This window comes from Oncorhynchus masou, chromosome 18, assembly GCF_036934945.1.
Source record: "Oncorhynchus masou masou isolate Uvic2021 chromosome 18, UVic_Omas_1.1, whole genome shotgun sequence".
Lineage (NCBI taxonomy): Eukaryota > Metazoa > Chordata > Actinopteri > Salmoniformes > Salmonidae > Oncorhynchus > Oncorhynchus masou.
Genome location: NC_088229.1, coordinates 46,360,025 through 46,381,036, shown reverse-complemented (window position 1 = coordinate 46,381,036; position 21,012 = coordinate 46,360,025). Strand labels below are relative to the sequence as shown.

The following is a 21,012-nucleotide window of genomic DNA, read 5'->3' as shown; positions in this document are numbered from 1 at the left end:
GTCCGCTCCATACCAGGTGGTGGTGCAGCCCGACAAGATGCTCTCAATAGTACAGCTATAGACGTTCTTGAATATCTGAGGGGCCATGCCAAATTTCTTCATTCGCCTGAGGTTGAAGATGCGCTGATGAGCCTTCTTCACCATGCTGTCGATATGAAGGGTCCACGTCAGGCCCTAGCTGTTCATGGGGGCATGCTCCCTCTCCCCCCTGCTTTCCTGTAGTTCATGATAAGCTTCTTGGTTTTGCTGATGTTAAGGGAGAGGTTTCTGTCCTGGGACCACTTTGCCAGGGCTCTAACCTCCCTGAGGCTGTCTCATCACTGTCGTGCCGTCTGCAAATTTAATGATGGTGCTGGAGTCATGCATAGACACAGTCGTAGGTGAACAGGGAATGCAGGAGGAGGATGAACACATACCCCTGACAGCCCCCTGTGTTGAGGGTCAGCGTGGGAGAGGTGTTGTTGCCTACCCTCACCACCTGGGGGCAGCCCGTCAGGAAGTCCAGGATCCAGTTGCAGAGCGAGGTGTTTAGTCCCAGGGCCATGAGCTTAATGATGATGTTTTTTGAAGCTGAGCTGTAGTATGCAAATTGTAGTGGGTCCAGTGTGGTAAGGGACTGGGACTGCGATCTGCCCATCAACCTGTTTCCTGCCAGATAAGAAACAACCCCTGCACAGGGACAGCGTCAGCACTCCACTGCCTCTCCACTCCATATGGACTGACAATGAGACATGAACAGCTAGGGAATATGAATGGTAAAATATATATATTTTGAACACACACTGCATAAAGGACACGGACGTACACACACATTGAAAAGTTAAATATGTATCACACATTTCTAAACCCACTGTAATGAAGGTGTTTCAAGGCTCAATTTGAGTGCACAGATCATCTGTGGGTCATCTCAGGCACTAACGAGTTTTAAACAGGATAGGACCGCCATCTAGTGGCTTCGTACATGAACTTCAACAGGACTGATTCCTTCTATAATCAATCCACATTAAACACTAATCAGTGCTTAAGCCTACTTTGTTCCTTAGTTAAAAATGTAAAATGTATCTCATCTAGACAAAGTTTAGTCCAAGCAGTTTAAGAATCTCACTTAATTAATTAATCTGTTTAACAACATGACTTTAAATAATTGCCCATCCTCAACCTGAAACAGGATTTGGCCAGCAGGGAGGAGATGATCGCTTGCCAATCCTACAAGAGAGCCTGAGACAGACACACACAAGACTATGAGTGCGTGTCTAGGTACACACACACACACACACACACACACACACACACACACACACACACACACACACACACACACACACACACACACACACACACACACACACACACACACACACACACACACACACACACACACACACACACACACACACACAAAGTCAGAGTGCCAGGAGTTAATCAGGAATTCACTTTTATTGTCCCACACTTAGAAAAGGACATCAGAAGGCACTCGAGTGGTTTAGCACACAAACCTACCCCACCAAACACCAGAGAGGACACGGCAAGGTCACACCAAAGTCAGAAGTAAACTCAGGAGCCATTCACCTGTGGCAAGTTCAAGATCAAGACACAAGATCAAGACACAAATTCAGTGCAGTTTCTTGTTTAAATATGTTCAATGATCCTGAACATAGGCCTAAGCCGCCAGAGAGGGCTATGTATAGGAAGAAATGTAGTGTTCCTCCATCCTTGTCCCAGAACGCAATTCCCAATATCGGTTATTATCTTCAAACAAGCTCCTAATGGAGCTGCAGAGTGGACTTCAGATGGACTCATTCATGTCAGCTAGGTCGACTGAAGGACCTTGAACAGATGAATGGGAGGATAAAATGGATTGAGAGCCAGCATTATTCAACAGTAATCAAGGACCCAGATTAGGAAACACACATCAGATCATTAGCAGAAGTGGCCTTGTTAAGAAGGTATATTCTAGCCTGGTCCCATATCAGTGTATGCTTTGTTTAGTCAATTCTTCTGCAATGTCATGACCATGAATCAGAGGAGTTGGCTAATAAAGCACAAACAGATCTGGGAACCAGGCTAATATTATTTGTCATACACCTCAAATCCAAGGTGAGACATACAAGTAGGCCGTATGTACAATTGGCTGATCATCGAAGAGAACTGTATGTTTTGTATCACAAATGGCACATTATTCTCTATTATACACAGTGAAAGTGTTCCCACTATAAAGGGAATAGGGTGTAATTGACATTTTGCCTCTATTCCCCACAAGGCTATATGACCTGCGCTGGGTCTTTTCTCTTTACATACCAAAGAAAGAAAGAACATAAAAACCTCCCTATTTATTAACCAGGTGCAACGGGAGAGTTTTGGCACATAGGACAGAATGAATATTGGTGGAAACATGGGGATAAAAAGAGAGTGAAAGGGAGAGAGAGAACTGTAAGTGATGGAGAGAGTCACATTCGTGATACAGGCAGCGCATCGAACAACAGTAGCATGGCAGTGGATACAGTTGTCTTTGTCTGGCAAAAGCAGCATTCCTTTTCAACATGGACTTCAGCTGACACAATGGGTGGGCACCAGTAAAAAGCAGTATCATGGCAACTCCACATTTCCTGCAAAGTGGCCTTATTTGTACCTTTGGTCTCTGGTGGCTCTGTGGCGAATGGCACTAACTGTTAAACCCTCCCTCTTGTCTAAGCTGTTGCCACACTCTAGAAGTCATTATCATTCATGATATCACCTATCTTAATTGAAAAGGATGTACGGAAGCACGAGGAGTCTCTAGGCGTGACACTCAAAGTATTGTCCGGGAAACAAAAAGTCCTCGGTAGAAAGGTTCCTTCTGATCTCAGAATCAAGCCATCGCGTGGGGAAAAGTGCGAGGGCATTCATTCATCTTTTTATATTCTACCCATAACAGCCAGGTAGAGCACTTTCTTCCTGAAAGGCAGACAATCAGAATAGCATTTCTCTGCAGAGGGCCTGAGCCTGAGGTGAACTTCCAATCAGTTTCCTGACAGCTCCTCTTTGTGCAGAGTGGGAGGAGCTTAACGCTACATGGTACTGAATAAGAAAAATTAAAATAAAAAGAATAATATTAGAAATAATAATAACGACAATAATATACTTGATTTATTCCTAGGAAATAAAACAGTATCAGGATGCATCCTGTGAAAGAAAAAAAAATATTTCTGATCTCCAAAAATGTAAACAAAGTCTCATTCTTCCTAAATGAATGTCAGAATTGAGTGGTATTCTCATCTTCCCTCCTTCCCTGACTTTCTCCTCAGTCCCACCTCACTGAGCTCAACAGATAGGCTCATTCCTCGGTGTCCGTCAACACAAACACCACATCCCATTGGCAGTTAGGCCGATCCTGCTTCTTGTGTGTGTGTGTGGACAGAGCTCCACCCCCATGCATAGTCATAGAACCACACCTCTCCATGTGGTCATCTGGGTGGCTGCAGGGCGCGGTGCGTGCAGCAGCCCGACAGCGCGTCCCAGTTCCTCCAGATGAAGGCGAAGAGCAGTATGAGGAGGAGGGTGGAGAAGGACCGGGAGCGGGTCTTCATCAGGGGGATCACACAGTTGGCTATGGTGGAGACAAACACCAGGAGCACGGCCATGAGGGCCAGGAGGACGTTGATGAGCTTCCCCAACAGTGTCCGGGCCGTGGCATTTTCTAAGCCCTCTAGCTGGACCACCTGCTGCTGTTGCTGCTGCAACTCCATCTTAGAGATACGTGTCTGACACGCCTCCAGGGCTTCCTACAGGACAGGTCAAGAGAAAAGTGTTACACGTAGTATTACTCAGTACTACTACATGCAGTAAAGACAGTAGTGTCTGACAGACAAATAACAAAGATCATTCAATGTAAAACTCTAGCATTTGATTTAAAACATCAAAGAGAGGGATGTGTAGGTTAAAGACAAGGCAACGTTGTGCACCCACAACCTCATGCAGGACAAAAGGACATGTGGTTTACAGACACGGAAATGCTCTGTTTACAGACAAACAACACACTGAGGTTATGGTACACAGACATGGTTTTCAGTTCATTTTTACAGTCCTGTTTAAGCTGGTAATGCCCTATTATTTAATAAGAAATTACATTGAAACAATGGTTACTTTTCTGGGACGAACCTGTGAAAGAACTCAACAAAATAGCTAACTATCTGGTACATTATGATGCTAGTTCTTATGGATTCCAATGAAACAAATATACAGTTGAAGTCAGAAGTTTACATACACTTGGTTGGAGTTGTTAAAACTCGTTTTTCAACCACTCCACAAATTTCTTGTTAACAAACTATAGTTTTGGCATGTCGGTTAGGAGATCTACATTGTGCATGACACAATTAATTTATCCAACATTTGTTTACAGAACCATTATTTCACTTATAACTCACTGTATCACAATTCCAGTGGGTCAGAAGTTTACATACAATAAGTAGACTGTGCCTTTAAACAGCTTGGAAAATTCCAGAAAATGATGTCATGGCTTTAGAAGCTTGTGATGGGCTAATTGACATCATTTGAATCAATTGGAGGTGTTCCTGTGGATTTATTCCAAGGCATACCTTCAAAATTAGTAGGAAATGCTGCTAGCTAGCTAGCCAACAGCTAGCCAACCTCTACCGAATTGAACTCCAACTACCCGGTCAACATTCCGCGTCGTTCCACAGGTAGTATCACATTTTCATTTCACTTCATTACAGTACAACGGTTTGATTTGTTTGATCGTAGCTAGCCAGCTACATAGCCGTCTTTGTATCTAAGACAATTGTGTAGTCTAGAGCGATTTTCTAGGTTAGCTGGCCAGCTATTGTCGTTCTTCTAACGTAGCTAGCCAGCTAGCCCCCGAATAGCAGCACTGTAGTAACTATTACAGTACAACGGTTTGTTTTGTTTGATCGTAGCTAGCTAGCTACATAGCCGTCTTTGTATCTAAGACAATTGTGTAGCCTAGAGCGATTTTCTAGGTTAGCCAGCCAGCTATTGTCGTTCTTTTAAGTAACGGAACGCAATCAACCTTGCTAGCTAGCCAGCTAGCCCCCGAATAGCAGCACTGTAGAAACTATTACACTCGACGGAACGACTTGATTAGTGTAGTGTCAACATCGCAGCCACTACCAGCTAGCCTACTCCAGCAGTACTGTTTCATTTCAATCATTTTAGTCAATAAGATTCTTGCTACGTAAGCTTAACTTTCTGAACATTCGAGACGTGTAGTCCACTTGTCATTCCAATCTCCTTTGCATTAGCGTAGCCTCTTCTGTACCCTGTTAACTATGTGTCTATCTATCCCTGTTCTCTCCTCTCTGCACAGACCATACAAACGCTCCACACCGCGTGGCCGCGGCCACCCTAATCTGGTGGTCCCAGCGCGCACGACCCACGTGGAGTTCCTGGTCTCCGGTAGCCTCTGGAACTGCCGATCTGCGGCCAACAAGGCAGAGTTCATCTCAGCCTATGCCTCCCTCCAGTCCCTCGACTTCCTGGCACTGACGGAAACATGGATCACCACAGATAACACTGCTACTCCTACTGCTCTCTCTTCGTCCGCCCACGTGTTCTCGCACACCCCGAGAGCTTCTGGTCAGCGGGGTGGTGGCACCGGGATCCTCATCTCTCCCAAGTGGTCATTCTCTCTCTCTCCCCTTACCCATCTATCTATCGCCTCCTTTGAATTCCATGCTGTCACAGTTACCAGCCCTTTCAAGCTTAACATTCTTATCATTTATCGCCCTCCAGGTTCCCTCGGAGAGTTCATCAATGAGCTTGATGCCTTGATAAGCTCCTTTCCTGAGGACGGCTCACCTCTCACAGTCCTGGGCGACTTTAACCTCCCCACGTCTACCTTTGACTCATTCCTCTCTGCCTCCTTCTTTCCACTCCTCTCCTCTTTTGACCTCACCCTCTCACCTTCCCCCCTACTCACAAGGCAGGCAATACGCTCGACCTCATCTTTACTAGATGCTGTTCTTCCACTAACCTCACTGCAACTCCCCTCCAAGTCTCCGACCACTACCTTGTATCCTTTTCCCTCTTGCTCTCATCCAACACTTCCCACACTGCCCCTACTCGGATGGTATCGCGCCGTCCCAACCTTCGCTCTCTCTCCCCCGCTACTCTTTCCTCTTCCATCCTTTCATCTCTTCCCTCTGCTCATACCTTCTCCAACCTTTCTCCTGACTCTGCCTCCTCAACCCTCCTCTCTTCCCTTTCTGCATCCTTTGACTCTCTATGTCCCCTATCCTCCAGGCCGGCTCGGTCCTCCCCTCCCGCTCCGTGGCTCGATGACTCATTGCGAGCTCACAGAACAGAGCTCCGGGCAGCCGAGCGGAAATGGAGGAAAACTCGCCTCCCTGCGGACCTGGCATCCTTTCACTCCCTCCTCTCTACATTTTCCTCCTCTGTCTCTGCTGCTAAAGCCACTTTCTACCACTCTAAATTCCAAGCATCTGCCTCTAACCCTAGGAAGCTCTTTGCCACCTTCTCCTCCCTCCTGAATCCTCCTCCCCCTCCCCCCTCCTCCCTCTCTGCAGATGACTTCGTCAACCATTTTGAAAAGAAGGTCGACGACATCCGATCCTCGTTTGCTAAGTCAAACGACACCGCTGGTTCTGCTCACACTGCCCTACCCTGTGCTCTGACCTCTTTCTCCCCTCTCTCTCCAGATGAAATCTCGCTTCTTGTGACGGCCGGCCGCCCAACAACCTGCCCGCTCGACCCTATCCCCTCCTCTCTCCTCCAGACCATTTCCGGGGACCTTCTCCCTTACCTCACCTCGCTCATCAACTCATCCCTGACCGCTGGCTACGTCCCTTCCGTCTTCAAGAGAGCGAGAGTTGCACCCCTTCTGAAGAAACCTACACTCGATCCCTCCGATGTCAACAACTACAGACCAGTATCCCTTCTTTCTTTTCTCTCCAAAACTCTTGAACGTGCCGTCCTTGGCCAGCTCTCCCTCTATCTCTCTCAGAATGACCTTCTCGATCCAAATCAGTCAGGTTTCAAGACTAGTCATTCAACTGAGACTGCTCTTCTCTGCATCACGGAGGCGCTCCGCACTGCTAAAGCTAACTCTCTCTCCTCTGCTCTCATCCTTCTAGACCTATCGGCTGCCTTCGATACTGTGAACCATCAGATCCTCCTCTCCACCCTCTCCGAGTTGGGCATCTCCGGCGCGGCCCACGCTTGGATTGCGTCCTACCTGACAGGTCGCTCCTACCAGGTGGCGTGGCGAGAATCTGTCTCCTCGCCACGAGCTCTCACCACTGGTGTCCCCCAGGGCTCTGTTCTAGGCCCTCTCCTATTCTCGCTATACACCAAGTCACTTGGCTCTGTCATAACCTCACATGGTCTCTCCTATCATTGCTATGCTGACGACACACAATTAATCTTCTCCTTTCCCCCTTCTGATGACCAGGTGGCGAATCGCATCTCTGCATGTCTGGCAGACATATCAGTGTGGATGACGGATCACCACCTCAAGCTGAACCTCGGCAAGACGGAGCTGCTCTTCCTCCCGGGGAAGGACTGCCCGTTCCATGATCTCGCCATCACGGTTGACAACTCCATTGTGTCCTCCTCCCAGAGCGCTAAGAACCTTGGCGTGATCCTGGACAACACCCTGTCGTTCTCAACCAACATCATGGCGGTGGCCCGTTCCTGTAGGTTCATGCTCTACAACATCCCAGAGTACGACCCTGCCTCACACAGGAAGCGGCGCAGGTCCTAATCCAGGCACTTGTCATCTCCCGTCTGGATTACTGCAACTCGCTGTTGGCTGGGCTCCCTGCCTGTGCCATTAAACCCCTACAACTCATCCAGAACGCCGCAGCCCGTCTGGTGTTCAACCTTCCCAAGTTCTCTCACGTCACCCCGCTCCTCCGCTCTCTCCACTGGCTTCCAGTTGAAGCTCGCATCCGCTACAAGACCATGGTGCTTGCCTACGGAGCTGTGAGGGGAACGGCACCGCAGTACCTCCAGGCTCTGATCAGGCCCTACACCCAAGCAAGGGCACTGCGTTCATCCACCTCTGGCCTGCTCGCCTCCCTACCATTGAGGAAGTACAGTTCCCGCTCAGCCCAGTCAAAACTGTTCGCTGCTCTGGCCCCCCAATGGTGGAACAAACTCCCTCACGACGCCAGGACAGCGGAGTCAATCACCACCTTCCGGAGACACCTGAAACCCCACCTCTTCAAGGAATACCTAGGATAGGATAAGTAATCCTTCTCACCACCCCCCCCCCCTTAATGACTTAGATGCACTATTGTAAAGTGGCTGTTCCACTGGATGTCAGAAGGTGAATTCACCAATTTGTAAGTCGCTCTGGATAAGAGCGTCTGCTAAATGACTTAAATGTAAATGTAAATGTAGTGCCTCTTCGCTTGACATCATGGAAAAATCAAAAGAAATCAGCCAAAACCTCAGAAGACAAATTGTAGACCTCCACAAGTCTGGTTCATCCTTGGGAGCAATTTCCAAACGCCTAAAGGTACCATGTTCATCTGTACAAAAAATAGTGCGCAAGTATAAACACCACGGGACTACGCAGCAGTCTTACCATTTAGGAAGGAGACGCGTTCGGTCTCCTGGAGATGAACGTACTTTAATGAGAAAAGTGCAAATCAATCCCAGAACAACAGAAAAGGACCTTGTAAAGATGCTGGAGGAAACAGGTACAAAAGTATCTATATCCACAGTAAAACAAGTCCTATATTGACATAACCTGAAAGGCCGCTCAGCAAGGAAGAAGCCACTGCTCCAAAACCACCATAAAAAAAGCCAGACTACGGTTTGCAATTGCACATGGGGACAAAGATCATACTTTTTGGAGAAATGTCCTCTGGTCTGATTAAACAAAAATAGAACTGTTTGGCCCTAATGACCATCGTTATGTTTGGAGGATAAAGGGGGACGTTCGCAAGCCGAAGAACACCATCCCAGCCGTGAAGCACGGGGGTGGCAGGATCATGTTGTGGGGGTGCTTTGCTGCAGGAGGGACGGGTGCACTTCACAAAATAGATGGCGTCATGAGGGAGGAAAATTATGTGGATATATTGAACCAACATCTCAAGACATCAGTCGGGAAGTTAAAGCTTGGTCGCAAATGGGTCTTCCAAATGGACAATGACCCCAAGCATACTTCCAACGTCGTGGCAAAATGGCTTAAGGACAACAAAGTCAAGGTATTGGAGTGGCCATCACAAAGCCATTGACCTCAATCCTATAGAACATTTGTGGGCAGAACTGAAAAAGCGTGTGTGAGCAAGGAGGCCAACAAACCTGACTCAGTTACACCAGCTCTGTCAGGAGGAATGGTCCAAAATTCACCCAATTTATTGTGGGAAGCTTGTGGAAGGTTACCTGAAACTGTTGATCCAAGTTAAACAATTTAAAGGCAATGCTACCAAATACTAATTGAGTGTATGTAAACGTCTGACCCACTGGGAATGTGATGAAAGAAATAAAAGCTGAAATAAATCGTTCTCTCCACTATTATTCTGACATTTCACATTCTTAAAATAAAGTGGTGATCCTAACTGACCTAAGACAGGGATTTTTTACTAGGATTAAATGTCAGGAATTGTGTAAAACTGAGTTTAAATCTATTTGGCTAAGGTGTATGTAAACTTCCAACTTCAACTGTAAATATGAATTCATTATTATGTATTGTCATCCAAGTTAAATACCAGGTAAATGGTGAGCTGTAAAATAACCTGGTACGCCCACACACAGAAGAAAGATTATTGTGCCTCATCCTCATTCCTTATAACTGAATGCCTTTCTGTTTGACTTCAGATGAAATTGTGTTTGTGAAATTAATCACAATCATACAATTGTCTGGCTATCTAGTTTGTATGTGTACAGTGTGTGTGTGTGTGTGTGTGTGTGTGTGTGTGTGGTTGTGCGTGTGACTGACCTGTGAGTCTCTGGCTCTCTCGTAGGACTGGTAGGCTATCTTCTCCTCCATGCTGGCCAGCTCCTGCTTCAGGTTTAGGATCTCATTCTGATGAAGCTCTGTCAGATCATTCAGCTGCTCCTCCAGACGCTCACACCTAGACATACCCAAATATAGACACAAACGTTAGTCTAATAGCTCACGCAAACATAGACACAGACAGAGATACAGAGAGGCGGACAGTCACACACGCACGTGCGCACACACAGACAAACACACGTTCTCTCGAGTGCCACTTTAGAGAAACAGAGGTTCCAGTTTTTCCAGGAAAAGAGCCTGAAGAGCTTTTAGGTCAAATAACAACTGACTGGACTGACGGCTATCTGTGAGCTGATTAGCACATGCTTACTCGTCTGTCGATAAGACTGACCAATGGCAGATAATCAGCAGGATGACACTGACCAATCACATACTCTCAGCAGGAGTGAGGAGACCAGGAAGATTGATGTTATTAGTAGTGGAAAGCAACTGAACAGGCAAAAAAGAGCTGTATATGAATGTGAGTATTTTTGAATACAGTCGTACAAAATGTGTCAGGAAAAATGTGAATAAAAGCATAATGTGCTTGTCTGTGCATGCATGTGTGTGTGATTAGGTGAATCACCTCACCAGTCTGATCTCATTATTGCTCACCTGACCTGTTTAGATTCACATTTTAATATGATCTACAACTCTTCCCTCTGGTACCACACCGGCACGCACACACACAACAGATCAAGCAGAATAGAAGCATAACAGGTGAGTCAGAGAGAAGGGGAGGAGGAGGAGCTTCCGCAGAACCCAAGTTGTCTGAGCATAAACTCATTGTTGGACATAAAGAACAAAAAAAACACCAGGAAATCAGCTCCAAGTTATTTTAAATTAAGAAGTCTGTTCCAAAGTATTCCCATGCATAATAGAGAGATATATGTGATCATATACAAATGTAAGCAATGTTTTACATTTTTCTGTTCTAGTCCGTTTGGGCTTCTTGCGGTCAATTTGTATGTTCCGGCAACCGACCATCCGCTCAAGAAAACAAATCGGTCTGCGGCTGAATCTAGTTGATGATCTCTTTGGTAAAGTTTCCTCTAAGAGTTATACAGGTAGCAGTCTCAACACAGAAACAGTGTGAAATAACCAGTGGACTTAGTTCATTACAAGTCATGAAAAGATCAATACAAAGTCTTCAGTCCAGGCTGTATTCTCATTCATTCATCCACCCATTTCTTCATTTGTTATGCTTCAGACTCTTATCAAAGGTTTAAACACAATGGTTTAACCATAGCTGTGTGGTTAATTGCGAGAACATAGTCATCAGCAGACACGCTCAAAGCTCATTAGGGTCCCTCAGTTTTGATGGTTTGTATTTTTTGCCTAAACATATCTCTCTCTCTTTTTCTCTCCTGTTAATTTGCCTAAATATATTTAAATGGAGACCTCTGTTCCTTTAGTGTCTTTACTAAATTGTCTATACAAACACCTCAACAGTTTAGTAGTCTACAGCGTTCTCTCTGCCTGAATGATGCATAACGGTGTTTCTGTAATTTCTGTGTATCTTCATGTTTACTGTCACTACCTTTACAACAAACATACATGCTTCCATAACACTTAAAGATGACCTCTCAAATGTTAACCTTATCCATCTTTGAATGGAGTTTTTCATACAGGTCTCTCTCTCTCTCGTTATTTAATGATTCTTGTTTCCGTACCTGAATCGTTCCTCCTGTAGAGTCTGCATGATGACAGTGTAGTTCTTCTGATAGTGGCTCTTAAGTACCTCCAGACTCTCCTCTTGTCTCCCCTGGCCTTCCCTCAGCTCCTGCACTTCCTGCAGCAGCATGTCCAGGCTGGAGCTCTGGCTCCTCTCCAGGGTGTTCCCCATGGAGCTGGGGGGCCCTCCGGGGGCCCCAGTCGTGCTGTTGGCCCCTGCCGACCCTGAGGTAGCGCTGGAGCAGTCATCCTCGCTACCGTACTTGGGACTGGACTGCAGGTGGTGGTGGCCTGCGAGGCCCAGAGACCTCCCCCCAGCCCCCATCAAACCCTCCTCAACACATGACGGGTCATCCAAGGAGTCCTTCAGCCCGGGGATGTTGTCGGCGCTGCCAAACTTGTTGCGGAACAGCGAGGCGATCTCTCGGGGCTTGGAGACGACTCCGGCGGCAGCAGAGTGCGTGGCCTGGGAGAAGCTGGTGAGGCCTCCCTTGACACTGTCCACCACACCTTCGCTGAAGCCTGTGACCTTTGCCCCCACACCCTTTAGTCCTTGCTGCATGTCCCTGAGGACGTCCTTGGACTGGTGAGGGATGCCGTTGTGCTCCACCTCCCTCAGCTTGCGGTGGTAGTGTTCCAGCTTCCTCTGCAGCTGCTGGATGGTCTGGGCTGACTTCTGATTCTTCTTCTCAAACACCTGCAGTTATATAGGACATTTAGATTGCTGTGTTTAATATGACATTTACACTGAGTATACCAAACATTAGGAACATCTTCCTAATATTGAGTTGCCCCCCCTTCCTTTTGCCTTCAGAAAAACCTCATTTTGTCTGGGCATGGACTCTACAAGGTGTTGAAAGCGTTCCACAGGGATGCTGCCCCATGTTGACTCCAATGCTTCCCACAGTTGTGTCTAGCTGGATATCCTTTGGGTGGTAGACCATTCGTGATACACAATGGGAAACTGTTGCTCATGAAAAACCTAGCAGTGTTGCAGTTCTTGACACAAACCGGTGCGCCTGGAACCTACTACCATACCCCATGTAAAGGCACTCCCATTCACGCCCTAAATGTCACACATACACAATCCATGTCTCAATTGTCTCAAGGCTTTAAATCCTTATTTAACCTGTCTCCTCCCCTTCATCTACACGTGGGTCAATACCATTTTTTAAATGCAGGTACAAAGTCAGGGTCTCAACTTACTTGTCTCAATTGTCTCAAGGCTTTAAAATCCTTATTTAACCTGTCTCCTCCCCTTCATCTACACATGGGTCAATACCATTTTTTAAATGCAGGTACAAAGTCAGGATCTCAACTTACTGTTGTGAGTTAGAATAATATAATACACAAGGTGCAAATTGGAAATGCGGCTGTGCATCAGCAGTCACTCAATTAGCCCATGTCAGCAAAGATGTTTTAGATTGGTAAATTAGTCTAGCGGCCAGCGAAACGTAGAAAGCATGGTCAAATTACCGACCGGGATAACCCATTAATCATCAATTATCATATTAAAAACTGCAAACATTTGCCTCCACCCTATTGCAAAATGTGTAGAATTGAGGTAGAATTATATGAAATTAGTTATAAAATGCCAAAATATTCTCTCCGCTCATGGCAAAATGAGTAGATTTGCAGCAAACGTGCTTTAAAACTGCAACATTTTCTCTAAGCCACATGGTAAAATGTACAGAACTGCAGGAAATTAATTTAGTGGGCCAAAACAAATAACTTATTTTCTCTGTCACGAGGGGGGGGGGGGGGACGACGACGACAACGACTCCCCAAAAGTAGGTATGCCAAGCTTGTAGCGTCATACCCAAGAAAGCTCTGAAAAACCCCATATGGAATCATGTAGTAACCAAAAAAGTGTTTAACAAATTCTTCAAAGTAGCCAACCTTGCCTTGATGACAGCTTTGTACACTCTTGGCATTCTCTCAACCAGCTTCACCTGGAATGCTTTTCCATCAGTCTTGAATGAGTTCCCACATATGCTGAGCACTTGTTGGCTGCTTTTCCTTCACTCTGCGGTCCAACTCATCCCAAACCATCTCAATTGGGTTGAGGTTGTGTGATTGTGGAGGCCAGGTCATCTGATGCAGTACTCAATCACTCTCCTTCTTGGTCAAATAGCCCTTACACAGCCTGGAGGTGTGTTGGGGCATTGTCCTGTTGAAAAACAAACAATAGTCCTACTAAGTGCAAACCAGATGGGATGGCGTATCGCTGCAGAATGCTGTGGTAGCTCTTCCTTTCCTGTGGCGGTAACTTGGTGGTTTTGGAATGCACTTGAAGAAACATTCAAACGTTCAAAGATCTTGTAATTTTCCGGATTGACTGACCTTCATGTCTTAAAGTAATGGACGGTCATTTCTCTTTGCTCATTTGAGCTGTTCTTGCCATAACATGGAATTGGTCTATCTTCTGTATACCAACCCTACCTTGTCACAACACATCTGATTGGCTCAAACACATTAAGAAGGAAAGAAATTCCATAAATGTACTTTTAACAAAGGCACAGCTGTTAATTGTAACACATTCCAGGTGACTACCTCATGAAGCTGGTTGAGAGAATGCCAAGAGTGTGCAAAGCTGTCATCAAGGCAAAGGGTGGCTACTTTGAAGATTCTCAAATATAAAATATATATATATATAAATAATATATAAAATATAAATATATTTGTTTAACACTTTTTTGGTTACTACATGATTCCATATGTGCTATTTCATAGTTTTGATATCTTCACTATTATTCTACAATGTAGAAAATAATAAAAATAGAGAAAAACCCTGGGATGAGTGCTGTAGGGGTGTCCACTCCAAACTTTTGACTGGTACTGTATGTAATGTGATATTTCCTTTTTTATTTTAATACATTTGCAAAAAAACTGTTTTTGCTTCGTCATTATGGGATATTGTGTGTAGATTGATGAGATATATATATTTTTTTATCCATTTCAGAATACGGTTGTAACGTAACAAAATGTGGAAAAAGTGAGGGGGTCTGAATACTTTCCAAATGCACTGTATTGTAGTCATATATTCTATCATTTAGCAGTGCTGTTATCCAGTAAAAGTAGATCTGTCTGGTGTATTGTCATTCAACTGTTTTGTGTTTCATATCAAAACGACAAAAACTCTGATTATAAAACAATGCTGACCTGTTTGATGCGGGCACTCTGCTGCTTGTCAGCGTTGTTGGCCAGTTTGAGGTACTCGGCCACGTTGTTGTCTCTGGCCGTCTGCTCAATCTTGATCTGCTCGGTGAGCTTCAGGATTTTCTGCTGCAGCTGAGCGATGGCCTGCTTGGTGCGCTGGGGGTCCGGGGTGCCATCGTCACCCCCAGAGAAAGACCCATCCTCCCCACACGACACTGCCTGGGGGGTCTGAGCTAAGCCACTCACCTCCAACCGCTCAATCTGGTGGACGAGAGGGGAATTCATGATCACAATATTGGCTCCACAAAGAAAACAGAAAAAAGGAAGCGGCTGAAAAATAACCAATTTCCTTCCATATGCCCAGACAACACTGACTGTGTAGCATGGCATGCAGACTGAACCATAGAGGAAATCAAACATTTGTCATCAGTAACAAATTGTTAATCATGAGTGGAGGTGGATAATATCATTGAACCTCATCACTAGTGTGCCCAGTACAATGTAGGACATCATGTATGACAGGATGTCGGATTTGCGATTACAGTGTTGACATTGATTCACAGATTAGGTCTACCTACAGACAACCGTTGCTTTTTCAGGCATTGATCTGATTTCTGCCAACAAGCACCAGTGTAAAAAATCTACATCTAAATGGGAAATGTGGTATTCGATTAGCACTCCATGATAGTTAGGAGTTAGAATAGACTGGGAACCATGAATCCCCTGAGCCCTACAACTCCAGTAGCTACAAAGTCAAGGGCCATGCTCACTACTTACTAACCTAACTGTCAACATTCCCTGGGGCCATTCTCCGTATCAGAGACTGACACTGGCATATATTACAGTGCACCGAACAGACAGGAGCAAGAGGGATGGGGAGAGCCAGTATTTGCACGCCAAAGTTGGGAAATTCCTCACCTGTTGGCACAATATGACTAACTGATGACATATACCACCCTGTAATGACATGATTAAAAAGAAAACCACAGCATCCGGTAATTGAGACAGCTGTAAGAAAACTAAAATCCAGTCTATTGAAACCATTATGCTCCAAAATACAGAGACACCTGATACTTTCAAAAAGAGAAGGGACAGCGAAACTGCAAGGCAGCGAAAACTCTCTCACCTTGCCATTCTCCAATCGGAGTACTTGTTCCCAATCCATGTTCCCTTATTCCCTCAGTCGGTCTGGCACCTTCATTCATGTATCCCGCTCTGGAGCTTTGCCCCTTGCTCACGCCAACTCCCCTAATTTATGTATACAGATTTAGTGTACCTAAACCCTGACTATCCTCCTCTCCCCGACGCTCCTCACCCCCTCCCCACGGCGTGAATGTGGTGACATCATCCTCCTGCAATCCCGCCTAGAGCCAAGTGCAAGAAGTGCTCAAACGTCAATCATTATCTGCTCATGTTCCGATTGTGGTAAAAAAAAAAAGACTTGTCAGAGACATTTCAAACCACCCGCGATCTGTATTGTTCATGTTGATTTATTTCAAACAACTTGGTGGAAATAAGAGGAACATTTATTCCTTCTTTGAACACAGTAGCCTAACCCTATAGTTTCACTATGTATTTTCACCTCAAGGTTCTCGTTTCACCTGTCACACAAGAATATGAATCATATGTATTGCATATGTATTAATCAAAATGTATTGCTCAATGCAAATCGTTTCTCAGAAAAAACTGGAGGAAACAGGATGTTCTCCACAAAAGGGCAAAACGAAAAAATCTGAACAATTTTCCGTAAACAACTTTTTGACCTTGACATGGATTTATAGAAACAAAACCCTTGGACATATAACTATTTATATAAAACTCCCTCCTTTATCTGGGTTTAATCTTTCCATTCTGAAAACAGACATTCATTCAGGGAGGAAAAACTGACTAACAGAGTACAGAAATCAGGGTGGTTGGGAGTGTAAATTAGATAACATCAAAACTTTGCCTCTCTCTGTGCCAAACAGCGGCTGAAGAAAGGTGGCTGCGGGACAAGCTCAACCAGTCTGACAGTTTCAGGAATGCCACACAGACACACACACACACACACACACACACACACACACACACACACACACACACACACACACACACGCTCCAATTATTTTGAATATGGCATTGTTGGGTTTCCAAGTGGTGCACCAGTCAAAGGCACTGCATCTCTGCATGAGGTTTCACTTCATTACCTGGTTCGAATCCAGGCTGCATCCTATCTGGCAGTGATTCGGAGTCCCATAGGGCGGCACACAATTGGCCCAGCATCGTCCGGGTTTGGCCGGAGTTGGCCTTCATTGTAAATAAGAATGAATTCTTAACTGACCTGCCTAGTTAAATCAAAAATATATACAGTTGAAGTCGAAAGTTTACATACACCTTAGCAAGTACAGTTAAACTCAGTTTTTCACAATTCCTGACATTTAATCCTAGTTGAAAATCCCTGTTTAGGTCAGTTAGGATCGCCACTTTGTTTTATGAATGTGAAATGTCAGAATAATATTGGAGAGAATGATTTATTTCAGCTTGTATTTCTTTCATCACATTCCCAGTGGGTCAGAAATGTACATACACTCAATTAGTATTTGGTAGCATTGCCTTTAAATTGTTTAACTTGGGTCATACGTTTCAGGTAGCCTTCAACAAGCTTCCCACAATAAGTTGAGTCAGGTTTGAAGGCCTCCTTGCTCGCACATGCTTTTTCAGTTCTTCCCACAAATTTTCTAGGGGATTGAGGTAAGGTTTTTTTTGATGGCCACTCCAATACCTTGACTTTGTTGTCCTTAAGCCATTTTGCCACAACTTTAGAAGTATGCTTGGGGTCATTGTCCATTTGGAAGACCCATTTGCGACCAAGCTTTAACTTCCCGACTGATGTCTTGAGATGTTGGTTCAATATATCCCATAATTTCCCTCCCTCATGATGCCATCTATTTTGTGAAATGCACCAGTCCCTCCTGCAGCAAAGCACCCCCACAACATGATGCTGCCACCCTCATGCTTCACAGTTGGGATGGTGTTCTTCGGTTTGCAAACCTCCCCCTTTTTTATGGCCAAACACTTCTATTTTTGTTTCATCAGACCAGAAGACATTTCTCCAAAAAGTACCATCTTTGTCCCCATGTGCAGTTGCAAACTGTAGTCTGGCTTTTTTATGACAGTTTTGGAGCAGTGGCTTCTTCCTTGCTGAGCGGCCTTTCAGGTTATGTCGATATAGGACTTGTTTTTCTGTGGATATAGATACTTTTGTACCTGTTTCCTTCAGCATCTTCACAGGGTCCTTTGCTGTTGTTCTGGGATCGATTTGCACTTTTCGCACTAAAGTACGTTCATCTCTAGGAGACAGAACGCGTCTCCTTCCTGAGCGGTATGACTGCTGCGTGGTCCCATGGTGTTTATGCTTGCGCATGATTTTTTTGTACAGATAAACGTGGTACCTTTAGGCGTTTGGAAATTGCTCCCATGGATGAACCAGACTTGTGGAGGTCTACAATTTGTTTACTGAGGTTTTGGCTGATTTCTTTTGACTTTTCCATGATGTCAAGCAAAGAGGCACTGAGTTTGAAGGTAGACCTTGAAATGCATCCACAGGTACACAGCCGATCAGAAGCATCTAAAGCCATGACATAATTTTCTGCTATTTTCCAAGCTGTTTAAAAAAAGCACTTAGTGTATGTGAACTTCTGACCCACTGGAATTGTGGTACAGTTAATTATAAGTGAAATAATGGGTCTGTAAACAATTGTTGGAAAAATGACTTGTCGTACACAAAGTAGATGTCCTAACCGACTTGCTAAAACTATAGTTTGTTTTAACAAGACATGTGTGGAGTGGTTGAAAAACAAGTTTTAATGACTCCAACCTTAGTGTATGTAAACCTCCGACTTCAACTGTATATAAATTGTGAAATCCTAACCATACAATGATGACTTTGAAACCTCCTGCTTTGGACTGGATGTGTCAATGTGTAGTTCATAGTCTACATGAATAATCTAGGAGCAGAATTACTGTTTTACCTCAATTAGCCACGAAATCCCTAGTTTGAAAGCCACTCTTTTCTTGATGCTCTGCTGAGACATTTTCCCTACATTTTCTCCCACATAGGCCGGCACCCTAGCAATTTTAGCTAACCAATGAGCTTCAGCCCCTCACATTCGAGTGACAGCTAGAAAAAGGCCTGCCCAGCATTATCCAATGAGGTTGCACGGTGGGCAGAAAGGCTCAGTGGACACAGCAAAGAGTTGCCTCATTCAAAACAACTAGGAACTCATAAAAATATCAAATCATGAGTGATCTTCAGGTTGGAAAGTCAGAGCTCTAGAAAGAGGCCCGAGTTCCCGAGTTGGATGACCATTCAAACCGATTTTTGATCTTGTTTTTTCCTGAGTTGCCAGTTGTTTTGAACACACTGAAGTCAGAAGTCAGAAATGTCCTAGTTGCCCGTTGTTTTGAACGCGGCAAGAGAGACACAGAGAGATCAATGACGTGGTGCACATATCTGCACATATGTGACGTAGTACGTCATTTTCGGGGACCACTTTTGGCTCGTGAGTGCTACTTTCAGAAATACTGGCTAAAAAGTACACAAAATTACCAGATAATCTCTTTCATGGCCCAAAAAGTGAACAATACTATTATTATGATGACAGCTAAAATGAAAAGTCCCAATTAACAAGATGTGCTGCCAACTGACAAGGAAATTAATCAAAGAATGAGAAAAGTTCGCATTTCAACCATATGCCTAAAGTGAGAATCCATAGGCCTATATATCCAGATCCAAAAATGTGTCAAATTAAAGTGCATTTGTAAAGTTTTCAGACCCCTTCACTTTTTCCACATTTTGTTACATGATAAAAAGGATTACATTTTTAAATAAGCATCATCATTGGTAAGACTAAGCTACATGGCTTTAACTGCAGAAGTGAGATCAAAGACATGATGACACGGATTAACTGTGGCCTCAAAAACGGCCCACTAAAATAGCTGTCTGGCCACTGACTGAGATAGATAAAGGAGGGAGGCCAAGGAATGGCTGAGTCAGCTGACCACAGTGAACTTGAGTGCCCTGCGAAGCAGCGCTGAGACACAAGCTTGCCCGTGATAACGAACAGATCAGAGACACTCACAGACTGGCACAGGAGTAATCCATCCATCCCCATAAACCGGGCCTAAAACGCACGATAAGCAAGAGCATGCGTCCAGGTACAGATGCAAGAACACACACACACACACACACACACACACACACACACACACACACACACACACACACACACACACACACACACACACACACACACACACACACACACACACACACACACACACACACACACACACACACACACACACACCAGAAAGAGGAGAATGGTAATCCCTCATTTTCCCAATGCCCCTCTCATTTATCTGAGAGTATGACCTAACTTCCATCTTGATAAAGGATTTCTGAGCTATAAGGGAGGGCAGACACTGATAAGGGCTTTATGAAAGCAGACTCCTCTAATGCCCTAGAGATCCTCACCCACTCGGAACACGTTACCATGGTCACAGTGTTCCGTCTGATCCACAGAAGCTAGGGGTCAAGGGTAGTAAAGCTAATCTGGAGTGTAAAGTTCAGATCTCAAAGAAAGGAAGGAAAAGGGAGAGCGAGAGAGAGAGAAAGAGAGAGGGACCAACAGAGGTGTACTTAGCCACGGAGAAAAGATACCCTAAACTCAATACACCTGTGACGAGCACAACTTATTGTTTACGCCTAGACGGAGCATAACTATGTCTGTATACAGTAGACAATCACAAAGCACATTCACATGACAGTGCAAAATTTATCCCTGACTGTTTCATAGGTTGAAAATGTGATACATATATGGTACAATATATAGTATGTGTGTCATTCATTGGACATATACCTGCACCCCTCATCCAACTAACTCTTGTCAGCCATAAATGGCTCAAGTTGAGTGCATGCATCATACTTATCAGGAGTTGACAGGTATCACCACTTCACGTACATGGTGGAGACACTGTAATGGACTAAGGCCCTAGAATTTCCCTCTCTAGGGTCAAAACTGATTAACTGATTAACACAAGTTCCCAATGCTTTTCCTTTCCTGATCTCCTCTCCCCCAGTCTTAATGACTCCCCTCTTCTCCTCTCTTCATCCATCTCCTGCTCTTCCTCCCCATTTAACCTCCATTTCCTCTCAG

The 21,012-nt window shown here is 44.8% G+C and overlaps 1 protein-coding gene across 1 annotated transcript; it reads right to left on the bottom strand.

Annotated features, from left to right (window-relative positions):
• Positions 1 to 1,418: 1,418 nt before the first annotated feature.
• LOC135504703 (transmembrane and coiled-coil domains protein 1-like) lies at positions 1,419 to 16,134 on the bottom strand. The gene is made up of 5 exons (XM_064923497.1): positions 15,942 to 16,134; positions 14,819 to 15,076; positions 11,656 to 12,353; positions 9,926 to 10,061; positions 1,419 to 3,761 (listed from the first exon to the last, which is right to left on the bottom strand). The coding sequence occupies exons 1-5, from the start codon at positions 15,978 to 15,980 to the stop codon at positions 3,444 to 3,446; spliced, it is 1,449 nt and encodes a 482-aa protein (XP_064779569.1). The 5' UTR covers positions 15,981 to 16,134; the 3' UTR covers positions 1,419 to 3,443.
• Between the last annotated feature and the right edge of the window lie 4,878 nt (positions 16,135 to 21,012).

Excerpts from the sequence above, each read along its gene's own strand:
- LOC135504703 (XM_064923497.1), bottom strand. The coding sequence starts at position 15,980 with ATGGATTGGGAACAAGTACTCCGATTGGAGAATGGCAAG. Across the intron at positions 15,077-15,941 it reads TCCGATTGGAGAATGGCAAG|ATTGAGCGGTTGGAGGTGAG; the intron begins GTGAGAGAGTTT and ends CTCGTCCACCAG. Across the intron at positions 12,354-14,818 it reads AGAGTGCCCGCATCAAACAG|GTGTTTGAGAAGAAGAATCA; the intron begins GTCAGCATTGTT and ends ATATAACTGCAG.